This window comes from Fimicolochytrium jonesii (genome assembly GCF_025526975.1).
Source record: "Fimicolochytrium jonesii strain JEL569 chromosome Unknown EV422scaffold_6, whole genome shotgun sequence".
NCBI classification, from domain to species: domain Eukaryota; kingdom Fungi; phylum Chytridiomycota; class Chytridiomycetes; order Spizellomycetales; family Powellomycetaceae; genus Fimicolochytrium; species Fimicolochytrium jonesii.
In genome coordinates, this window is record NW_026515673.1 from 1094583 (window position 1) to 1117792 (window position 23210).

General features: G+C 54.6%; 6 protein-coding genes across 6 annotated transcripts; 3 read left to right on the forward strand and 3 right to left on the reverse strand.

The window, feature by feature from the left end:
* Nucleotides 1-227: 227 nt before the first annotated feature.
* EV422DRAFT_523718 (uncharacterized protein) lies at nucleotides 228-3230 on the forward strand. Its single transcript, XM_053069939.1, has one exon. The coding sequence runs from the start codon at nucleotides 510-512 to the stop codon at nucleotides 2949-2951; it is 2442 nt and encodes an 813-aa protein (XP_052927377.1). The 5' UTR covers nucleotides 228-509; the 3' UTR covers nucleotides 2952-3230.
* Nucleotides 3231-11268: 8038 nt separating this feature from the next.
* EV422DRAFT_505209 (uncharacterized protein) lies at nucleotides 11269-13096 on the reverse strand (the record flags this gene model as incomplete). The annotated part of the gene is made up of 4 exons (XM_053068474.1): nucleotides 11269-11975; nucleotides 12072-12087; nucleotides 12160-12249; nucleotides 12515-13096. The coding sequence occupies 4 exons, from the start codon at nucleotides 13094-13096 to the stop codon at nucleotides 11269-11271; spliced, it is 1395 nt and encodes a 464-aa protein (XP_052927378.1).
* Nucleotides 13097-13740: 644 nt separating this feature from the next.
* EV422DRAFT_523725 (CDK-activating kinase assembly factor MAT1-domain-containing protein) lies at nucleotides 13741-15617 on the forward strand. The gene is made up of 7 exons (XM_053069940.1): nucleotides 13741-14049; nucleotides 14132-14284; nucleotides 14382-14458; nucleotides 14541-14644; nucleotides 14723-14863; nucleotides 14932-15161; nucleotides 15237-15617. Exons 1-7 carry the CDS (start codon nucleotides 13937-13939, stop codon nucleotides 15364-15366), a joined length of 948 nt encoding a protein of 315 aa, XP_052927379.1. The 5' UTR covers nucleotides 13741-13936; the 3' UTR covers nucleotides 15367-15617.
* A 575-nt stretch (nucleotides 15618-16192) lies between these two features.
* On the reverse strand, nucleotides 16193-17184 carry EV422DRAFT_505211 (ras family-domain-containing protein; the record flags this gene model as incomplete). Its single annotated transcript, XM_053068475.1, has 5 exons — nucleotides 16193-16339; nucleotides 16431-16523; nucleotides 16613-16857; nucleotides 16971-17061; nucleotides 17149-17184. The coding sequence occupies 5 exons, from the start codon at nucleotides 17182-17184 to the stop codon at nucleotides 16193-16195; spliced, it is 612 nt and encodes a 203-aa protein (XP_052927380.1).
* Nucleotides 17185-18034: 850 nt separating this feature from the next.
* Nucleotides 18035-18193, forward strand: EV422DRAFT_480854 (anaphase promoting complex subunit 11; the record flags this gene model as incomplete). The annotated part of the gene is made up of 1 exon (XM_053067305.1): nucleotides 18035-18193. A coding segment is annotated over one exon (159 nt), but the record flags the coding sequence as incomplete, so codon positions are not given.
* A 1210-nt stretch (nucleotides 18194-19403) lies between these two features.
* Nucleotides 19404-22617, reverse strand: EV422DRAFT_566059 (glutamine amidotransferase of anthranilate synthase; the record flags this gene model as incomplete). Its single annotated transcript, XM_053072386.1, has 11 exons — nucleotides 19404-19504; nucleotides 19578-19736; nucleotides 19813-19989; nucleotides 20094-20548; nucleotides 20742-21076; nucleotides 21278-21502; nucleotides 21571-21642; nucleotides 21714-21832; nucleotides 21881-22058; nucleotides 22126-22224; nucleotides 22474-22617. The coding sequence occupies 11 exons, from the start codon at nucleotides 22615-22617 to the stop codon at nucleotides 19404-19406; spliced, it is 2064 nt and encodes a 687-aa protein (XP_052927382.1).
* Nucleotides 22618-23210: the final 593 nt, after the last annotated feature.

Genomic DNA, 23210 nt, shown 5'->3' on the forward strand with positions numbered 1-23210 from the left:
GTCGCGGCGAGCCGCTGGTCATACGAGCCCTGCCTCTTCCCCCGGTCGGCACACCGGACCACTGCCGGATTCGCCCTAGGACTCTGTCTGCTTTGCAGCCATAGAACATGCGCTATGGACTCAAGTTGAAGTCTCCAGATGAAAAACGGGAACCTACTCTGAGGATCTGTACTAGAGCCCCAGCCAGGACTTCAATTGTTTCCCAGCTCCAACTTTGAAGTGAACTTGAAGTGGCCACGAAAAACATTTGAGCGCGGTCTACGTACCGTGGGAAGGTTTGCGTCAGTGTCTTGGTGACTTGGACTGCCTACCGAAAAGCTTTGCGGAGCAATGGAAGCTGACATTCGCAGTGAGGTTGGAAAGTCGGTCCAGAACTTCGTAGTACAGTAACTTCGCTTCTCGCCATCCGTTCAAGCCGTCTCCTGGTCCACTGAACGCCCGCGTATCGACAGCTTGGGAATACCTCGGTCAGAGGGCAAGGATCCCTTAGCGAACTCCGGACGCTTACAATGTCAACCGCATCACAACAAGATACGTCCACTGTAACAGTAGCCGTTCTAGGTCCCGGGCGACTGTCCGCTGCCATTCGGGTGTATAAGGATGCGACGGGTACAGACTTGCGCCGTTTGGTCGCGGGAGAATTCTTCGCGGGGAGTCTTTTGCAATCGCGGCCACATGAGCTGACCCTTTACGACGTCAGCTTGGAAAACCTGACATGGGATGATAGCCGGTTGCTGCAGAATATTACGCATAGGAAGGCTATAGCCAGGACGTTTCCCACGGCGACTGAACTGTCACCACTTTCCTGTCTTGAAGTTACGAACGTTTTGGGAGCGGCGGATGGAACTGTGAAGGTTCTGGCGGTGGTGTTTCCTGGTGCAGGAGGTGCGTCGAGGGAGGTGCATCCGCCTCCGCAGTATCAGCAGAATGTGCAACTAGGTTCGCCCGGTAGAGTGGGGGAGACGCAGCGTACTGAAGGAGATGCAGCAACGCCACCGGATGCGACGGATGCCACCGGATGCCACCCCCGTAGAGCCGCAACGACTCCGGCATCATCACCGGTCGAGTCAGAACCCAGGCCGGTGGAGCATGCACATTATCCGTCAAATAGCTCTGGACAGCCAGCTTCAACCTCCGCGACAGGTCTTCCCGCCCCAAACAAATACGTGCTGGGCGGATCCCCAACGAACATTCGGTTTTCGATGAACTCGTTTCTATTTCCATACCCGCGTCCATATCCGATGCAGCACGGAGGCCCACCCCACCCCGGATTTCCTGCGTACCATCCACATCCTGGGCAACATCCGGGGCATTATTTGTGGCAAATGCCTCCAAGTCCGAGCTACACCCCCGCGCCATATCCAATGCACTTCCCCTCTCCCCCAATACCCGCTGACGGGACGCGCCATCCTCCAGAGCGCGCTGCGTCTCCATCCTTTCCAGCGGGAAGCTCAACGCTGGCCACATCAGTCCGTCCTTCAACCGCACCCGGCTGCTCGTCGAACCAGCGCCCCGCCAATACCCGTGCTCTCACGATTTTAACCAATCCAGCGTACGCTTCCAGCATATCTATATCAGGCACAACGGCATCACCCACTTCCGCAACGAGACTTCTTCCCAGTTCCACGACATCGACAATGCCCCCGGGCACCCTAGCCCCAGATCCTGTGACCGAAAACGACGAACCAGTCCCGACGCCGACCAGCGCCTGCCCACTGTCATCCACGAACCCGCTCGCAGATTACGAAGCGACTGCATCAACAGAGCCGACGATTATCAAGGTGGACGATTACATTCACAAACCAGCGACTTCACGGCCACTCCCATACCCAAAATTTGATAACGCTGACGACGACAGGAAGAAGCGCAACCGATATATACTGTTCGCCATCGCCGGACTAGTCATCGTCGTCATTGCGTCGACCACCATTGCCCTCCGGGCATTCAGACACTCAGAGCATGGGGATCCTCGCGTCCCGAGTATTTCCGATGTCGTGAGAACCTTCACATCACCATCTAGGCAACCCTACTGGGGCATTATGCCCTCCCACGACGACGGCTACTTTGTCGCGAAGATCAAGGATGTCAATCAGAACGACGAGTTCCAAATCCCCTCTACGTCTGTGTTTCGTCGATACGATTCGAGAAGATCCGTGCTCTCGAAAACTTCGGATAAGTACGCGGCTTATTCACCAACCAATATCGAGACCGTCAGCGGCGCCATACAGATTTGGAATACCAAAACGGGCGACTTGGCCGATTTGGTGGATATCGGGTGGTACCCCAGCTCCATCCAGTTTGGAGGCGGGGAGGACAGATTTTTGGTCATGGACACGAGGGACAGCGACGGGTGGTACGTGAACGTCACCGTCGTAGACCTCGCTTCACCCACGCCGCATTCCGCCACCACGGTGAACATCATTGTTCCGGGCGAACAAGCGAAGAGGGTGTACCACACCCCGGACGAGATTATTGTCCTCTACATGTCAGGCAGAGTCGATCGGTACAACCTCGCGAATTTCTCGACCCCGGCTCAATCAACATCCCAGATCCAGCTCCCGTTCAACCTGACCGACATTTCGATTGAAACGCGTGCGGCTGATCACAACTCAGTCTACTGGTTACTGCAAAGCAACATCCTGGTGCAGTGGATCACCGCGCAAGCCCAGGCCCCTGAAAGCAGCATCCGCACCGTCCTGTCCAGCAACATCACCCTCCCAAGCTACCCGGTCCTCGGCATGGCACTCCACCCAGACGGCAACATACTCTACCTCGTCAACGGCGCCCCCAGCGAGAGCGTGCGGATGTTTGATGTGCGACCGGGCAGCGAGGGGTTGGTGGGGACGATGACACCACAGACGCAGTACCCCGCCGCGGATGTCTCTGTGAGCGCCACGGGTAGGTATTTGTGGATTGCGTGTGGGTGGGTTGTCCAGCAGATTGCACTTTGAGTGGGCGATTTTTTGGAGGAGGCTGTTTTTTTCTGCGTTTTGATGGACTTGGACGTAGGTGTTTTGGCGTATGTTTTTGATAGATGTACACTGGATGATAATCTAGATATGTAGGGAAGAGAGGCTCGGCAACGATTTGCAGTGTCTTTCTTCAGTCGTTGTCCTAATCCATCGGATTTTGTGAGTGCATCACACGCCGCTCCCAACCTATTCGCCTCAGCCGCCTCAATCGTGTTTCGCGGGGATCTTTTACCGCTCAGACTTGCTCGCAACATAATCCTTGAAATAGCTGACGCTGCTTATGTCTGCCAGTTCTTGCTGGGCCGCGTTGAAACTCTGTTTGCAATGAGAGTTGGGCTTCTATGACATTAACAGTAGCATGCGCTGCTTCACGCTGGCGTAGCAGGCATCCTAGCCGTTGCGGATAACTCATCTCGGGAACCACCTGATTTGGGCGTACAGTTGGAGTTCGACAGCCCTACCCCGCCCACCGCCGTCGTTACTTGACCTCAATCGGGACTTACCAAAAAAAAGGGTCCTGTGCTTGGGAGAAAACGTCGTATGCAGGAAGGAAGAAGTGGAAATATGATAGGAGTTGTTCAAAGGAGGATGACAAACTTGATGGTGCCTTTCCTGCAATGCAACTGGACAGCTGTAGAGTACATACATACAGTACAAGCGTCGGCCGAGCAAGGCACGCGCTTTCGCACGCGCGGAAGGGGAACCAGGAGTCCATAGCAACCATAGACATTGACCGGCTACTGGGTGACAATGGGCGTATGTAGCAAAACATGGAAAGCGCGTGGGTCATTCTAGAAGGTGGAATGGCATTCATCTAAGTCGGGCAAGGTGGAAGCCTGCGAAGAACGGAGATCCCGGGAGAGGTGTTAGGCGGGGAGGGACGATGGCGGTATGGGTGCAGTTTAGTGGGTTTTGCCAACTTCGCCCACCCGATCCGTAGCCCACCAAACTACACTTATACATTATCACGTATACATTACAGAAAGAACCCCCCTCAAGGGGCCTGACGCCCCCTGAACCCCCGGCCTTCTCCATCACTTGTCCGAGCGGTCTGCAGGGATTTACTTAGCAGTAGTCGGCAGAGGAAGCAGATGACTGAGCGAACTCTATGTAATGGTGAGACTGAGCTCTTAGTGTGTCATAGGACTCTAGTCACGGAATGTCACATAGGACGCGCCGATGTCACGGTGGCGCAGCTGTGGCAGCAAGCCACGCTGCGCCACACGAGCGCGCTTCCTAGTGTATTTATAACTGTCAACTAGTAGACCTCAATTAGTAGCACGTTTTCATACCCAAAAAAAGGATATGGATGTCACACATACCTCCTGTATGGCCTACGGTTGAACAGTAACAGTTGATTGATTGGAGCCGCCACCCCATGACAGTAGTTACCTTTGCAGTTCGGCAATTCGGCATTGCATTCGAGCATTTTAGCATTTCCATTTGCCATTCCATTTTTCACTTATCAGGTTTTGGTCACCCTCCACTGCCCTATGCCTGCCCTTCTGCTCGCTCGTGCTCTCTTTTGCTGCCCCTCCGTGTTTTGTTTGGCAACCGGCGACCGTCTACCTTCGTTCCTTTATTTGCCCGCCATTCCACCGTTTCCCTCATTTCCAAGCGTCTGGAGCACTTTATTCGGACAGAAGGTCTGTGAGGTTGCACTGCAACCGTCCGTCCATCCTTGACGCTGTCACGGACACCACTGCTGTTATGATCTCGACGACGGGGGCGGAAGCGAAGTAGAGAAGACAGGGCGAATGTGATAGGCGACAAGAGATTGTATTGGCGAAACAAGAAACAAGGACTAGAACAGGAGATGAGAAGAACTGGTGTTGATCTGCTGGGGAGGAAGGGAATGGACAAAGAGAGGCCGGCTATTTATAGATAGGCAACCCAGCAGATCAGAGAACAACAACAACAACAGGGGACTGGGGGGGGGGCGCCAGCTATGCTCCTAGAGCGTGCGTGGCGAGTGTAGAGAGCATTGCTACAGCTGCTGGCTATGGGGAAGTAGTGGGGGGTGTGGCGAAGCCGAGGGGGGATTGGCGAAATGGGAGGAGAGAGGAGGAGTGGCGATATTGCAAGAGGATTGGCGAAATGTGAGGAGAGAGGGGGAGTGGCATTGACATTGACATTGACACTGACATTGACACTGACATTGACATTGACATTGGCGTTTGACATTTGGCGGTTGCCATTGGCGGCTGTCAGTAGGTAAGCTTATGGTATGGGCGCGTCGTCCATAACATCACCCCTCTCTTTAGCGGCGGCGGCGGCGGCGTCGAGTTTGGTGTGGCCGCAGAGGAGGTGCTACGGGGACAGAGGAAGGCTTGTTGGGGTACGCGCTGTGGAAGTCCTGGAGGAGTGCGTCGGTATGGGTGAGGTGTTCCACGGGCTCCCAGGTGTTCTGGGAGTCAGGCCAGCCCTGCCATTTGACCAAGTACTGAAGGCAACAACAATGGATGCGAGAGTCAAGGATGGCTTCGACGACCCACTCTTCTTGACCCTCAACGGTCTCTGGGGGCGCGGGTTCAGGTTCGTGTCGTTTGGGGATGGTGAAGCGGGGTTCGAGGAGCGAGACATGGAAGACATCGTGGATTTTGTACGTAGGCGGGAGCTTGAGCCGGTAGGCGGCGGGATTGAGTTTTTCAACGATGGGGAATGGCCCAATCTTGCGATGGTCAAGTTTCTGAGAGGGCCGGGTTGTCTGGAGGTTTTTGCGGAGGAGCCAGACGTGGTCGCCAGGCTTGAAGTCCGGTCCAGGAATTCGTTTAGCGTCGGCGTAGCGCTTCATTTGATCTTGGGCTTCCTTGAGCTCGACGGGCGAGCTGTTCATGGACTTCCCTGATTTGTTTAGCGCGGGCTTCAGCGGCGGGGTTGACGGATTCGGAGGTAGCAGAGGCCGCGAAACTGAAGCGGGGGTGGAGACCCTTGTTGGCGTAGAAGGGGGTGGTCTGGGAGGCGGACTGGTGGGTGTTGTTGTAGGCGAACTCGGCGGACGACAGAAGCTGTTTCCAGTTGTCCTGTTGGTGGTTGCAAAAGCATCGGAGATACTGCTCCAGGATCTGGTTGGTGCGTTCCGTCTGGCCATCGCTCTGGGGGTGGAAGGCCGAGGAGAGGTTGGCTTTTGCCCCAAGGAGTTCGAGAAGTCGACGCCAGAACCGGGACTTAAACCGGGGCCTCGGTCAGAGATGACGTCGTCGGGGAGGCCGTGGAGACGGATGATGTTGTGGAAGACTAGGTCGGCGGTGGATTCGGCGGATTCTGACTCGCTGCAGGCGATGAAGTGGGCCATCTTGGTGAGGCAACAGTTGACGTTCAGGATGGAGTCGTACCCGTCCACGGGAGGCAGACCGGTGATAAAGTCCAGGGACCAAGATCCCCAAGGGCGGGTAGGGATACTGTTGGGCTGGAGTAGGCCATATGGTTTGTGTCGACTGGATTTCGCTTGGCTACAGGTATCGCAGGACTTGACGTAGGCCTTGACGAAGCGCCACTGGCTGGGCCACCAGTAGTTGCGGGAGGCGAGTTCGAGCGTCTTGGACATCCCAAAGTGGCCGGCTAGGGGTGTATCGTGCATGTCGTGGCAGACTTCAGCTCGGAGCTTGTTGGTGGGGACATAGACCAGGTTATCGTGCAGCAGGATCCCATCTTCATCTGAGAACCGCTTGATACGATCTTGGGTTTCCTCGGTTCGTTGGGCGAGGGGTATCTTGAGCTTTTTCGCGAATGGTCTTAGCGAGGGGATCAGAGGCCTGGGCGGCCTTAATCTTGTCAAGCAGCGTGGTATCCATGGGTGTGAGGTAGGCCGCGGCGAGTCGAAGGCGTTCGGGAGTCAAAATTGTGGTTGCCTGGGAGCGGAACGCTTCTTCCCCCTCTTTTAGCTCATGTTCGGAGCGTCGGGAGAGGGCATCGGCTTGGTGCTGCTGGGAACCGGGGCGATAGGTAATGACAAAGTCAAAATCCGAGAAGAATATCGACCAGCGGGCTTGGCGGCGGTTCAGGGTGCGGGTGGTCATGAAGTACTGAAGGTTTTTATGGTCGGAGTAAACGGTGATCTTGTGACGGGCGCCAATGAGATGGTGTCGCCACTGGGCAAAGGAGTCTTGGATGGCCAGAAGTTCCTTGTCGTAGATCTCGTAGTTGATCTCTTCGGCCGTGAATTTGCGAGAGTGGAAGGCCACGGGGTGGAGCTGATTGTCCTGGTCAGGTTGGAGGAGAACTGCGCCAAGAGCGAAGTCGGAGGCGTCAGTTTCGACGACGAAGGGCTTCTCTGGGTCAGGGTGAGCAAGGATGGGGGCGGTGGTGAATGCTTTCTTCAGGTTCTCGAAGGCGGTGTTTGCGGCGGGTGTCCAGGCGTACGGGATGTCTTTCCGGGTCAGGGCTGTGAGCGGGGTAGCGATCTTGGAATAACCTTGGATGAATCGGCGATAGAAGTTGGCAAAGCCGAGGAACCGCTGGACGCCTTTGACAGTCTTGGGAGGTTCCCAATCCGTGATGGCAGCGATCTTCTTGGGGTCCATCTGGATGCCTTTCTTGGAGATGATGAAGCCTAGGAACTCAACGGATTCGCGGTTGAATTCGCACTTCTCTGGTTTGGCGTACAACCCATGCTGTCGGAGGCGGGACAAGACTTCGCGGACATGTTTGGGGTGATCTTCGGGGTTCTTGGAGAATATCAGGATATCGTCGAGGTAGACGACAACAAACACATCGAGAATGTCGCGGAAGATGTCGTTCATCAGGTACTGGAAGACGCCAGGAGCATTGCTGAGTCCAAAGGGCATGACATTGTATTCGAATAGGCCGTAGCGGCAGCGGAAGGCGGTCTTCCATTCATTGCCCGGGCGCATGCGTAAGAGGTTATAAGCCCCGCGGAGGTCGATCTAGGTGAGACGGCGGGCGCCGCGCAAACGATCCATGATACCGTTGATCAGGGGCAGGGGGTAGCGATTCTTCACCGTGATGCTGTTCAGGCCTCGATAATCCACGCAGAGGCGGAGAGAACCGTCCTTTTTCTTCACAAATAAGACTGGCGCACCGGCAGGGGACTTTGAGGGTTTGATGAATCCTTTGGCGAGGTTTTCTTCGAGGTATTCGCAGAGTGCCTTCATTTCTGGTTCGCTGAGGCTGTAGATCGGGCCGAAAGGTGGCTGCTTGCCTTCTTCCAGATCGATTGGACAGTCGTAGGGCCGGTGCTCTGGGAGAGTGTCAGCATTTCTCTTTTCGAAAACGTCCGCGAAGTCTTGATACTCGGGGGGCAGGGAAGTCTTTGATGTCTTTCTCGGGTGTCAGGGGGTTACTGGGGCTAGGCGAGGCCGGGAGATCGGGTTTCGCAGGGTTGGCGTAGGCGACAAAGACCTGGTCATGCCTTGCTGCGACCTGGAAGGCTGGGGCGGAGATGAACGAGACTCGGAGCGGCGTGGGAGCTGGTTCTGGGGTGCTGGAGCGAGATACCTTGGGTACTGGAATCGACCATGTTTCGTCAACGGGGACTTCATCCTGGGGGATGCGGATCAAGGGCTCGGGGGTTCTGGCGGGTGCTGGGCTCGGGGGTGCTGGAGAGTTGTCCCAATTCGCGAATTCATGGTACTGACAGTCGCAACGGAAACCGACCGAAAGGTTCTTGAAGTCAAGGTTAATGTCGTGGAGGCGGAGCCAGGGGAGACCAAGGAGGATTGGAGCATGGGGTGATTTGGTGACATGGAAGACGAGTTCTTCGAAGTGGTCGTCGACCCACATGCCTACTGGTTGGGTGTGATGGGTGATTGGCCCAGCAGAGCTGGGTTGACCGTCAACGAGTTCGATCGTCAGTGGACGCTGATGCGGGACTAGGGCGATGCGGTGTTTGCGGGCAAAGTCTCTGTCGATGAAGCAGGACAGGGCACCGTTGTCGATCATGGCTGAGGTAGGTATTGGGGCGCGGCTGGATGATACCATGATGGTAACGGGGTAGTTGAAGGGTTCGACGGGACCCAGCGCAAGCATGGCGCGGGGGTTAATTTCGGAGTTTTCGACATGGGCAGCGGCTAGGAGGGTTGTGTCGGCTATAACGGAGTCGGGAACCAGGGGGGTGGCCTCTCCCGTTGCAGGAGCTGCGAGGTTAGGAGGCCCGGGGCGGTGTGTGTTGTCCAGTCGCTGGGGCTTTACTGCGGCTGGACTTTGGGAAAACCCTGTTCAGTGGAGGGTTCTTTGATGTCGACGTTGGCGGCACGGGTGGTGGTCTTGTTCTTGACGGGGCAGACTTTTGCAATGTGCCCCACGCCACCGCAGTAAAGGCAGAGGTTGTTGGAAATGCGGCGTTGGCGTTCCTGAGGGCTCAGAGGGCCGCGGGGACGAGCGGCGTCAATCTGCATAGGCTCGCTGTGGTCGACAGTGGTGGTAGTAGTAAACGAGGTGTGGGGAACCGGGAAGGTCTGGCGGCTTCTGTTTCGCTCCAGGCGGCGCTCAAACAGCCGGTTATCGCACTGGATAGCCTGCTCCATCACCACATCAATGGTGGCCGCAGGGGGCATTGTGAGCATCAGGTCTTTGACGTCTTCTTTGAGGCCACGGCGGAAGGTAGCAATCAGGGCCTGGTCGTTCCAGGAGACATCGCATTGTAGCTGGCGGAACTCAGCGACGTACTCGGTTGCTGCACGGGTTTGGCGAAGGTTCTGGAGCTTGTTTTCAGAGGTGCGGACCCTGTCGCTGTCTCCGAAGACCGATTGCATCTGACTGATAAAACTATTGAAGTCCTGAAGGCTGTGATCTTGGCGTTCGACTAGGGGCGCCATCCAGGCTTGCGCAGTGCCGGTGAGGTAGGTGCCAATAGTTTGGATCTTGATGATGTCGCTGGGGTAGCGGTCGGGCTGGAGAGCAAACATCAACCGGATGTTGTTCAACCACCCACGGAATTTGCTGCGGGTACCATCAAACTTCTCGGGCGAGCTGATTCTTGGCTCCAGAGCAGGGTTGGCGACTTGGGGACGGGTGTACGTATCGGCTTGAACCTGGGCGGCGATGCTCTGGGCAGCTTGTGCGTCGGCTTGGGCTTGCGCTAGGTTGGCCTGCAAGTTGGTGTTTTGGCTTTGCAAGGCGGCGATGGCTTGGCACATATCGTTCCATTGCTTGGCGGTGAAAGGTACGGATTCGGGTTGGGACATGGCGAAAAAGGTTTGTCGGATGCAGGGCTGGACAGGTTCTGAACTTCGCAGTGTTGGAGCAGATCAAACTGTTATGATCTCGACGACGGAGGCGGAAGCGAAGTAGAGAAGACAGGGCGAGTGTGATAGGCGACAAGAGATTGTATTGGCGAAACAAGAAACAAGGACTAGAACAGGAGATGAGAAGAACTGGTGTTGATCTGCTGGGGAGGAAGGGAATGGACGAAGAGAGGCCGGCTATTTATAGATAGGCAACCCAGCAGATCAGAGAACAACAACAACAAGAGGGGACTGGGGGGGCGCCAGCTATGCTCCTAGAGCGTGCGTGGCGAGCGTAGAGAGCATTGCTACAGCTGCTGGCTATGGGGAAGTAGTGGGGGGTGTGGAGAAGCCAAGGGGGGATTGGCAAAATGAGAGGAGAGAGGAGGAGTGGCGATATTGCAAGAGGATTGGCGAAATGAGAGGAGAGAGGGGGAGTGGCATTGACATTGACATTGACACTGACATTCACACTGACATTGACACTGACATTGACATCGACATTGGCGTTTGACATCTGGCGGTTGACATTGGCGGCTGTCAGTAGGTAAGCTTATGGTATGGGCGCGTCGTCCATAACAAGGCCTTGAAGCAGTTGATCTGTAGGTCGTGTAGGGTTCACTCGATAGGCGGCGTCAGTGTCCGTAGACCAGACTTCACAAGGTATCTTCCGGCGGGCGTAAGCGATAATCTGCTCGGCGAGGTGTTCAATATGGTCGAGATGACAGTCGCCAAAAACGGAGCGAATGATCCGATCGTTAACGCTTGATCCATCTCTGGGCCAACTGTGGTCGTGAATGATTCTCATCTTATCAGGTTTGTTCGCCTTGGGTACCGCGCCCATCGGGTTGATGACGAAGTAAGGTGCGCGCATGGTATCGGTAGAAGAGAGCAGTGTCCGACGACCAGACGCAGCCTCCTCCAGGATGTTGTCCGTGACGTGTGTGTCTGCCGCCAAGGCCCACGGATGGTTGCGTGATTGGAATGCTATGTGCGCTGCTTTTCCGATGAAGAGAAAAGGCGTAAGAGTCGCTGCTTGCCTGCAAGCCTTTATTGGCCTGAGCGAGCAGCTGGCAACCAAATGGGTCACGGGGCTTCACGTGCACCCCACTTTATGGGCTGAGCCCATACCGATCGGCCTTCGGTGGAGTGAACTTTGGGGGCCGATCCACGACTCTTGAAGCGACGCCTACTCTATAGGTCCTGTCAACCGGATCCAACCGGATCTCAGTCTCCCGTGTCTGGATCATGGGGTTCATATTCTTAGTGTTGAGGTTCAGCTTTTCCTCGGGGACCTCCTTACCTCCAGCAGGAGCTTGAAATTGGAGCCCTGTTTGTGCGGTCACTTCAGCCGGATAGTTGTAAACATATCCTGTTTGATCCGGGATAGGAAGTCCGCTCGTAGAGGTGGAGGTGCCAACCGAAACCGCCGTTCCCGGCCTCCTCGAAGGCGTAATGCGATCCAGGAAAAGTTCCCGTTCGCGAAAACCCTTCTCAGCTTTTAGAAACTCCATAGCGTCTTTGTAAGCCCTGGTTTGGAGCTTAGCTGCGTTGAGCTTCAGCTCTTCAACTGAGGAGATGACCGTCTCGTGCTTTGGGTCAACATAGTTCTGTTTAGTTGCAAGATCCCGCTGATGAATGTTCCTGTTCCATGCGTACTTCACATTGGGACGTCCATACGCGTCGAGGTGACCATAGTCCAAAGCCTGTCCGATTTGTTGGCGTCGAAGATACGCAATGGACTTGGGCCGATTGACGCCCTGCGCCTCTTGATAGTTAGCCCTGTAAATCGCAGCCATTCTTCGTACTTTCTCAAGTGCTGAGAAAATATTCTATGATAGTATGCTAAGACAACCTAGCCCTCCATGCCCAGTTTCCTTCAAAACGTCAAGACAAAAGCGCGCCATCTGTTTACCAATGCACTGTTGTACCTGAACAAGGCGAGATCGTTCGCTACGCAAGCCGTCAGGCATGCAGGGACAGCGCAGAAGTACATCACTCACGTTAACAAAGCTGTGCAAGAAAAACCAGAACTTTTCAGCAACAAAATACGCGAAACCAGCAATAAGATCACCACGGCTAGCCATGGGCGTCTGAAACAACTACAGAATCTGCATGGGCACACGGATGACTTTGTGGAGCGGCTGCAAGGGGGACCGATCGAGTAAGGAAAGAAAGAGTTTTATTGATGAGTTGGCTTTGAGCCAGACTATCTGCTGACTGTACAGCTCCAAGGTTGTACAGTTGGAGAAGTAGTGAAAGGAGTAAAATAGTTAGCCACCAGCGGTTCTAGATGACGGCAACCGTACCGCCGATCGATAGCGTGACGTTCTTGTGATAAGTGGTAAGCAAACAGACCCGTTGACTTGGCGCCTCCGTTGATTCCATCTCAACAGCGCCTGTTGATTCCTCCTCACCAGCTGAACCCTCAACAGCATCCGTCAATTCTTCCTCAACCGTTGAACCCTCAACAACAGCCGTAGAATCCTTGTCAACAACAGCGACTGTTGAATCCTGGTCAACTCCTGAACCATCTACCGCTGACTCCTTTTCCACCACAGCAGGCATTGGGCTCCTCTCCAACACAGCAAACGGTGAGTTCTTCACAGCTGCGACCGTAGAATCCTTTTCCACTGTAGATACGGTAGCAGCCCCCAACCCTTCCGCCGCACCCGTCCTCTCATTGAGAAACACAGCAGTGTCCGAAGTCTTGTTCTTGTTGAACCTACAGTGCTTGCTTCGAATGCTGGCGTGCGGAGGAGCGTCAAGAAATCCTGCTTTGATGCACCGGGGACAAGTAAGCTTCTTCAGCTGGTTCTGATCGACGGTTGGTATAGATTTACTGAGGGATGTCTGTGCTCCTGGGGCTGCCACGAAATCACTGTCGGAAGTCTGCAGGGTCTGATGAAGAGGGCTGACCGGAGTCTGGGTTTCAAACATGCTGGAAAGTCTGTGTTTGCGACGTTGGCACAGAGTTGTTGCGGGTGTTCGAAAGTCTGTGTTTGTGACGTTGGCACAGAGTTGTTGCGGGTTTTCGAAAGTCTGTGTTTGCGACGTTGGCACAGAGTTGTTGGGGGTGGTGCATAAAGGGTAAAATTTTTGACCCTTTATATACTACTTTTTTTATCCGATAAAATCTGGATGGCACAGACCGGTGTCACACAGAGATGTTGCAAGTCTGTGCGCACAGCTCTGACTTGGTTCCAATTGTAACTAATTGGCAGCCTATTGGGTCCGATCCCAGATTTAGAATCTGAGCCGTAATTGAGGCTGTTTGTCTCCATAAGCAGCGTATTGGACTCAAATCAAGGAATCAACTTTTCACCTTGTTGAGTGGAAATGGAGGCTTCCTAGGACAGTTTCAGACTCTCACCACTCCGTTGGACTTTTTTCCAAGCTTGACAGTTTTAAGCCGAATTTGAGACCTCTCTGGCTTGATATGGGGCCTATCCAGGGGGTTTTTTCCGAGATTCAGGTCTGAGGCCTGTTGGACCGGGTTTGCGGTTCAGATGAGGGTAAATAACGGTTTTTCAAAAGTGTAGTTAAATGGTGGCCAATTCTATACTACTCGTTTGTCACCGCTTAGGCCGAAAGTAAAAGGGAAGCAATTCTCGACATCCCCGTATTCCAAACTCGTGGGAAATCGAGCCAAACTCGCTGCAATCCTACCACCTTGTGTGTCTGTCTGTCCCACCGCATCACCGTTAAGGGTTATCATTAGGCTTCGGACGTCGTCTCCCTCCAGTTTACTCGGCTTCCCTTCTCAAAGTCCTCGACACCATGGCTGCCATTACCATGGCCACCCTCGACGGGGACATTTGTCCCGTCTGCAAGTCAGACAGATACTTGAACCCGCATATGAAGCTCCTTGTCAGTCCTTGTTTCCACAAAATGTACGGTCTTCAACGTCCAATTGTTTTGCTGTGGCACTCTCTGACTCGTTTTGATCTTGTTTTGAACGTGTGTGGAATGAAGGTGCGAAACGTGCATCAACCGACTCTTCTTGCAAGGCGCCGCACCATGTCCTATCTGCAAAGCCATCTTGAAAAAACAAAACTTTGTCGCACAAACGTTTGAGGACTTGTATGTGGAGAAGGAGGTGCAAATCCGGAAGCAGATTGCAAGAATGTGAGTTGAGTTGTGCACAGCGTGTGCACCCGTGGCGGGAAATGGAGGCATCCTCTACCCATCCTACATCTGTGGCTGATTGTTTTCGCTCATCAAGATATAACAAGCGGTTAGAGGACTTCAAGGGCAATTTGAAAGCGTTTAACGACTATCTGGAAGAAGTAGAAGAAATCCGTATGTGGGCTCCCCGAGCATTTTTCTCGTTGAACCAGACGGTTTCACTGGCAAATCACACTGAGCCCTCATCATCTTCCAGTGTTCAATCTGATAAACGAAGTAGATGTGAAAGAAACGCGAGAACGCGTGAAGAAGTACGAAGCAGAAAACAGGGATACCATATCGGCAAACATCCAAAAGCAGGTGGGATCATGAGAAGCTCAGTCAACACCTCTAAGAGGTCCGAGCTAATATGCTCACATGCCAATTTCCTGTGGTTAGATCATCGAGGATCGGACGGTGCAAGGTCGATTAGAGCGCGAGAAGAAAGAAAAGATTATTCGACGAGAGACCTACGAGCAGGCGATCATCGAGGACGCTAGAGTGAAGAAACAAGCCAAGGATGATATCATCAATCGACTCGTAAGTGATGAGCTAAGTCGTTCGACGACGATACAGAAGCACGCCTTCCCTAACAGTTGTCCACACAGGCGGACGAAGATACAGCAGCAAGCGACGTGATTGCCAATGCACAAGCCAACCGTCCGCGGGCAGTCGATATTGATCAGCTGCTGCAACAACGCTTGCCTGCCGCATTTGTGGAGTCTGAAATAAACAGCTATGAAGAGATGGATGAGGAAGAAACGAGACCGTTTGATCCGATGGATTACAGTTACTCGCTACCTTCCTATACGACGGTTAAGGATGCCTACTACGACCCGTAAGTTCTCATACTTCTGCAGCATTGCATTCTAATCCCTAGCACGCTGGAGCTGACCCCATGTTCGATGCGCAGATGGCAACGACATCTGCACTGGGAGGATCCCGAAAAGGCAACCAAGCTGAAAGCAAGCGGCTTCACCTCCAAGTTTGTGTACCAACGCGCCGTGTTCTCGGCGTTCAATGGGATCTTTGCCGGACTATGATCCTAGGGGGCACATATGAGGACTCTCAGTGGCTCGACGGCGGTTCATAGACGGGTTGCCGTATAAGGTGGCATCGGTACGCCTCGGAGCCGCATTTTTGGCTAGAGTTAGTTCTACTATTAGCAAAGCAACGCGGCGTGCCGGACCTTTTGGAAAACCCTCATATCACTAGCAGGGTAGCTCTCCCACCATCCCCGTCTCCGTCAAGAAGCACCAGACTGCACATTGCTCGTCTCAAAGTAGAATAAACATCTTATAATATGCAACGAAAAAACCGAAATGGAAGCCAAAGAGGTTGTAAGAGGTGTAGGAAGCGAAAGTGTGAGAGAAACACGGGAAACGGTATTCCGCAGCGGGGAGAGGAGGGTTCCGCCTCATGGGAATGGGTGTCAATCGATTGATGAAAAGAGGAACACAGCCTAACGTGGTCGTAGGTGGAGGTATACCGTCTGCAAAGGTGTAGGGAAGGTTGTGTGGTGTGTCGGAAGTAGTCCCACGAGGGAAGGAAGTCGTGGAAAGTGGAACGGATCAAAAGCGGATGTCTAGGTGGTGGAAGGGGAAATCGTCTGCAAATCGGAAGAGAGTGGGATGTTAGTGGAATGATCGTTTTGCGGACGATGGATCTCTGATCCTCCTCAATTCCTGCATGCCATAGATCGCCGCATATCCATCCCACAGCGTCTCCCAACCGACCGCCACGCAGGTAGTCCCCTCCCATCTCATCGCCCGACCTGAAAAAAAAAAAGACGGAAAGCACAGATACCCACCTCCAGCAGGCCAAAAACCCCCCTCACGTCAATGGCCCCCGTGCGCGCCTTTCCCCCCACTACAATATCGAGCACTTGGACCCTCCACTCTTCTTCTTTGTTTCCCGCCTCTTCCCGGGACTGCCGGCGGCCGTGCCCGTGTTTGGGAAGTATTTCCGGCATTCGCGGACTAGCGAGTGGAAGGATTCTGTCACGTTTGTGTTGTCCTAAAATCACGGGAGGATCAATAATCGGATGAGCAGTTTGTTTGGGACCTGGAAAAGTGGGTTTCTTGTGTGGGGGCTGGACGCTGCGCACCTTTGCTGATGTCTTCAGCAGTGGGATCTTGTGTTGCTGGCAAAAAGCATCTACGGCCGCGTTATCGACTTCATGTTGCTCCTCCGGTAAATCCTAAAATTTCCCAAAGGCCCCCGTCAACACGGCGTTCCGTTCGTCCCACCCGGTCCACAACCATCCCAAAAATAACGGGAAAAACTCACGCATTTATTCCCACAAACAACCAACGGCACCCTCTTCGTATCCTTCAACTTCACAATCTGCTCCCTGAGCTGCTTAACCTCCTCAAAGGTATGTTTATCGTTCACCGCAAAGACCAGCAGGAACCCTTTGCCGTCTTTCAGGTGCTGGTCTCGTAGGGCCGTGTACTCGTGTTGCCCTGCGGTGTCGATGATGTTGACTGTGCAGTTGGAGGCGTCGACTGTGATGTGCTTGCGGTAGTTTTCCTCTATTTGAGAAATGGGGGGAGGTGGGGGGTATCAGCGGCGGGGTCCTGTTTTGCGCGGGACAACCCCACGTAAACGAATTTTTTGGAGAATGCGACGCGGGTTGGGAACTGACCTATCGTAGGGTCATAATCGTTCGTAAACTCATCCTTCAAAAACCGAACGGTCAAACACGATTTGCCGACTCCTCCAGATCCCACCACCACCTGCGATCAATCATATCATTAAATGTCCGACCATCAGCCTCTCAAAAAAATAGACCCCGGTGTCATATCAAAATCGCATCAACGTACGAGCTCCTGTACTTCCTCGACCTCAGTCTTGGGCATGACGTGCGGGTCTGTACTGTTGTATGCGCAAGACCGAAGGGGCCTGAACAAATTTCTTCAATCGGTGGTGTTCGAACGGGGCGGCGTGTCAGTTATGCGTGGGTGCGGCCCGTTCGTGAGGTTCTGCCCGGGTTGGTGGGGAATGTCGTCCTTTGATGGATGTGAGGTATTGGGTTGCAATTGATGGGTGTCTGTGGAACGAGCAAGTTTAATTAAGATGGGTTTCGCGGCCCGATATTCTTCACCAACGGACTACAGATGCGTTCAAGCTAGCCATAGAAGCTGCAAGTCCCTCCCGCCACTGTTTCAATATCACAGAACCTCAACGCTGTTCGCGCCCACGGCAGCTAGCACCGGCTATCGATGTCGCACCCACGATGATCCACCCCAGGACCTGTCCCAGCGCAGCAACCTACAAGGTAGTATTATGCAGCAACAGCAAGCGTAAGTTTTCGGATTCGGTATACAAAAGTGGCGGCGGGAGTGCGAGTTTTTTTTGGAGCCAGGTATATAGCGTTTGCAGTCGGAACTGGATGTAAGTTTGCTGTCCCGGATGCGTGCGTGATGTTGGCACTGTCGTTGGCTCTCGGTGTAGCCAGCGTGGTTTACGTTAACAAGGTTTTGCGGCTAAGCCAAAGTGGTGTGCCAGCCAGCCTGGGCGTCGAGAATCACATCCGTCTGTTGTTATTTTTAGCCGCCCGGGATTGGCGGGGTTAGCATTTGCAGCTTACGTAGCGTGTAAGTCACGTGTGGCGTCACTTAAGCGCATTTAAACTCGCTCACGCGTGGCCTCAATCCCGTCGTACGTTTCCTCAATCGTTTCCAGTTTCCCCACGCAACGACAAAAACGATGAAAGTGCATCTCAAAAAGTACACGGCCGTAGCAACCTGGTCCTGGGACGTGGGCGAGATCGGCGACGAAGAAACCTGTGGGATCTGCTACAACCCTTTCGACGGGTGTTGTCCCGATTGCAAGATCCCTGGGGATGACTGTCCTTTAGGTAAGTGTGGGGCAATTTATACTTCGACACCTATACGTGAGCGCAGTCCTGATTCTCTCTCTCATAGTCTGGGGAGAAATGCAAACACGTATTCCACATGCACTGCATCGGAAAAGTGGATCGGGAAAGAACATTCGCGTGAAACAGTGTCCGATGGACAGGCGACCATGGCGAATCCGGTCCGATTGATGAGCTCCTATTCTCACGACACAGAAGGAAACTCATTTTTGGCGGAATCTGGGCATCCGGGGATGGGGCGATTGACAATGCGGACAGGGGGAAAGGCTAGGGGAAAAGTGGCAGCCCAAGAAAGGCTTCTTGATATCGGTGGCGGCCCGCCGGCGTTTTCAACGCTGCTATTCGACTTCAGCTCACGAACGGGGATAATGATCGGTTCCAAGAGCTTGCAAAGTGAGAGGACACATCCGAGCTCTGCGCGTCGGGACCGTACAAACGGTTCCCGATCACCGGATTCGAAAGACCTGCGGAAACCGCGAAAACGGGAGATTCTATCACGACCATATCGCCACCAGAACGCCGCGTTGACATTGTTGAGCCCAACACACATGAAGGCGCACACACATGAAGGCGCAGCACACACTGCAGCAACACCGCGGGCTCGTTCTGCCGCTCCAGGTCCCCGTCGTCACCTCAGCCGCGCGAAACAGGCGCTGGCTTACGAGAACCATTCGTGGCGCGTTAAGTGGTGTAGCCGGGATACACATCAGTACCTGGGGCAACAAGGGGATGGAATCGACCGAACGACTCTCATATGGGGATTTCTTCGTCATCGAAGGCTGCGCATCTCCACAGTTATATGTGATAAACCCCCGAAACCCTGTGATGGCGTATAATAAGCTACGGCACGTAATATGTAGCTCCGTTTCCATTATTCTTGCTTGTACTAAACGCAAATACGCAAACAAAACGCCCCACATTCCCACGACCTCTACCGAAGTGTACGCCCCCGAATGACAATGTCACAAGCTATCTACAATCGCCCATTCCTCTCATATCCGCTCTACACAAAAGGCTCGTCTCTAGTCTCTATCGAACCATCCCAGAACTCTACTCTCCCCCATCCACAGAACCTATTCGGAAGTCCTGAGGGGCGCAACGCCATATACCGCGGATATACTGTATGGTGGGGACCCAAGATTGGGGATGTTAGTTCCACCCCCGTGTGTGGGTGTGTTGCACTCGGTTTGGTCCCTCCGCTCACCTCGGCAGCACCGAATTCGCCTTCAACAGCATCTCCCTGTACTCCTCCTCGGGGTCGGACAGCGCAATGATCGCTCCACCTGCACCGACCGATATCTCTGTAATCGCAACATAATCAATAACCCCCCGCGCGTCCCGCATGCCAGCGTGATGGTGCACGTGCCAACATACCGTCCCGTGTGACAACCGCGGTCCGGATGACGACGCTGAACTCCGCGGCCCCGGTGAGGGAGAAGTACCCGAGGACGCCGGAGTAGGGCCCGCGCGGGGCTTTCTCGAGCGTTTCGAGGATGTCGACGGTGCGGAGCTTCGGGGCGCCCGTCATGCTGCCTATCCCAAAGAAACCATTCATCAGTTTACCAAATCGGGGTGGGGGGTAATAACAAGTAGGGAGATATTTCCTTACCTGGGGGAAACGAATGCATAACGGCATCGACGGCATTCAATTCCGTGCGCAGGCGGCCCTGCACGGTGGTGACGAGCTGATGGACGGTGGCGTACGACTCGACGTGCATCAGGCGGGCACGCAGACGGTGCGCGGGCGGGAGATGGTGTTCAGGTCGTTTCGGATCAGGTCTACTATCTGCGCGTTTTCAGGGGTATTCACAAACAATGAGTTGGGGATTGCAATGCAGTTGCAACGAAGACAGGGGGGGAGGCAATTGGGATGTGTTGGGTTGTGGGTACGCACCATGAGATTCTCCGCCCGGTTCTTCTCGTCCCCCTCCAACGCCCGCCGAACAGCTTCGTCCCGTCTCGTCCAGGCATCCTCGGGCTCCCCCGGGGTCCGCTCCGCGCGTTTCGCGGTCCCCTTGATCGGTTTCATGCTCACGGTCGCGTCTTGTTCGACGCGCATGAAGCGTTCCGGTGAGGAGGAGGCGATGGAGAGGTTGGCGCCTAGGCGGAGGAAGGCGCCGTACGGGGCCGGGTTGTGGGCGCGGAGGTGGGTGTAGAGGGTGTAAGGGTCTGGGTGGGAGGGGGGGAGCGGGGTGGAGATGCGGGTTGTGAGGCAGACCTCGTAGGTCTCGCCGTTGGTGATTTCGCGAAGGGCGGTGTGGACGTTGGTGAGGTAGGTGGGGTGGGGGTGGGCGAGGGTGAAGGTTGGGGAGTCGTGCGGGGTGGTGATGGAGGAGTTCCGTCCGCTGTGGCCGTCCCGTTGACTTTTACATCCACCTCTTCCGCCGCTAACCGCACAATCCTTCCCTCAACATCCTCCAACCACTCCCGCACCTCCTCCTCCTCCTCCCCCCTCCCTCGCACTCTCCAACGCCACCCCCCAAACCTCCCCCTCAACATGATCGAACACCACCACCCGATCCGATCCGCCACACAAACGCCGCATCCGGCACACTGCCCCCATTCTCTACCCCAAAATGTTTCCGTCCCCTCGCCTTTGTCTTGGCCGCCACATCCCTTCCCAAAGACTCTTCCTTCATCTCTCCGAAGAGACCGACGAGGCCGCAGGTGAAGGGGAAGGGTGGTGAGTTCGAAGTGGACGTGGGATGGAGGGTGGCGGTGTGCAGGCCGCGGGTGGAGAGGAGGGTGGAGATGTAGGTGAAGAAGGTTTCGGAGGGGGGAGGAGGTGGGTTGTTGGGCGGATGGGGTGGGTGGGCTGGGTGGGGTGAGTGAGGGTTACGGTGCGTTTGGCGGTACAGTATTCGATCAAAAAGCTGTTGTGCGAGGTGACGTTAGCGTATGGCGTTTTCTTTCGCGGAATGATATGTCGGCGGAGGGTAGGAACGCACCTGTTGCGCGATGTCGCTGCGCCCATATACGAAAACCGAGCAATGCTCTTTTCAGTCTGCACACCTCCCAAAGCTCCCATTAGCGAACGCGATCCACCCTACCCCAACCAACTTCACACCCCTCACCTTGGCAGAATCCAACCAAAACGCCACCTCCTCCCCACTGAACATCTCCGTGAACACCCGCTCGGCATCCACATACGGCGTCTTCAATCTCCGAGCATGTATGATTGGTTTTTTTGCATTCATGTCGTCGGTGGTGTTGGTGCGAGTAGTTAGCGGTTCAGGGAGGACGGAGAGGGTTTGGAATTCGCGGGTCATGTCTCGGGCGTCGTGGGGTCTTTTGCCGTGCTGAAGGGGGAGACGAGCGTGAGGGAAATGGTTGTAGGTGTTCTTTTGGGTGATGAACGAGGACGTACGGTTTCCCAGTACCGCGCAGCCAGCGTATGAAAGTTCTCGATGATCCGAGATCCATCTTCTGTGCATATCGACTGATAGTGGAAAGCACCGTCAGCGTTCCGATCAAGCTGAAGACCGATCCACACATGTGTCGCTTCCTCACCTCAGGATGAAACTGCACGCCCCAAATCGGCTTCTCCCTATGCTCCAGGCCCATAATCACGTCCGGTTCGCCCGCTTTCCCTTTCGTCGTTGCAATGATCTTCAAACATTCCGGTAATCCTACATATCCCGCGCAGAAAACACATAAGTGCTGTGATCTCAACATACCGAAAAGCCACGCCTCATGATCTAACCTTCCGGCGAGACAACAAGCGAATGATACCTGACTGCACTGAACGGGTTCTTGAGCGTGTCGAAGAGACTGATGGGGTGGTCGGGTGTGGGTGTGCGAGGTGTGGGTTACGGGACTGGTGCGGCCGTGGAAGGGTTCGGCAGCGTGGACTACCTGGGAGTAGCACGTATTAGATCCCACAGTCATCCGCATCAGGTACTATACTCTCTCGTAGCCTCACCTGCCCGCCACTTATCGCTGCTAACCCCTGATGCCCCAGGCACACGCCGAGGATAGGTACTGCTGCGTGTTTCAGGAGGTCGGCGCATATTCCAAAGTCCTTGGGTTTGCGATGATGGGATTAAGCATATCAATATCTCCAAGTTCCGTCTCTCTCCTTTGCGGGTACCTCCTACGCGCTGAACATACCACCTCCCTATCAGGCCTCCCCGGTCCTGGAGAGATCACTACGCAGTCAAAATGCGGTAATATATTCTCTCGAACTTCGTCCCTGCACAAAGCAAATATGTTTGAGCTCCGTCCGCGGTTATCACCCAAATACAACTGCACACAGGAGGTGCGAACTCACCCAAGTGAATTGGTTATTCCGAATAACAACCGGCAACAGCTCGTCACGCCCCAAGGCTGAACAGCAGTACTGGTACAGGTTGAAGGTGTACGAGTCGTAGTTATCGACTATGAGTGTACGGAGGTGGGGTGGTGGTAGAGTCATGGCGGATAAAAAAGTTGAGACTGGGGGGGGGGGGGGGGGGGGGGGGGGGGGGGGGGGGGGGGGTGTGTTGGAACGAGTTTGAGTGGACGAATGGACGAATGGTTCGAGTGAGGGAGCGGAGCGGGGGAAGCACCTGTCCAGCTCGAGCTATATATATGCTAGCTTTAGGTGGGGAGATCACCGATAGTCAGGTCAAGCTGAGCAACGCCGATGAAGCACCCCAAAACAGCGGAAGTAAAGTTATGCAGAGGGGGGAGTCAGGCAACGGGGTCCCCACTCTTTGGGCGGCGAGAACAAGAGAGAGAGAGATCCGAGAGAGGCAAGAGGACCCCTCCCACCCGTGTGTTTGCTACGTGCACCTCGCTACCCCGTAACATGGAAGAGGACACATCATCTGCAAGGGCCATGCTCAGTGTCTCCTGTTTTGCGCTGCTCGCCGTCTCACAGCCGTCTCAAGAGGTCTGTTTGTGGTCGACTCCAAGGGTCATCGCGTGAGGCGGTGGGTGACTTCCCACGCGAACAGACAGACACACAGACAGCGCCTGCCGCTCCTGGGAAAAAGGGAACCCCGACATCGCCTGACCTCGTTGGCA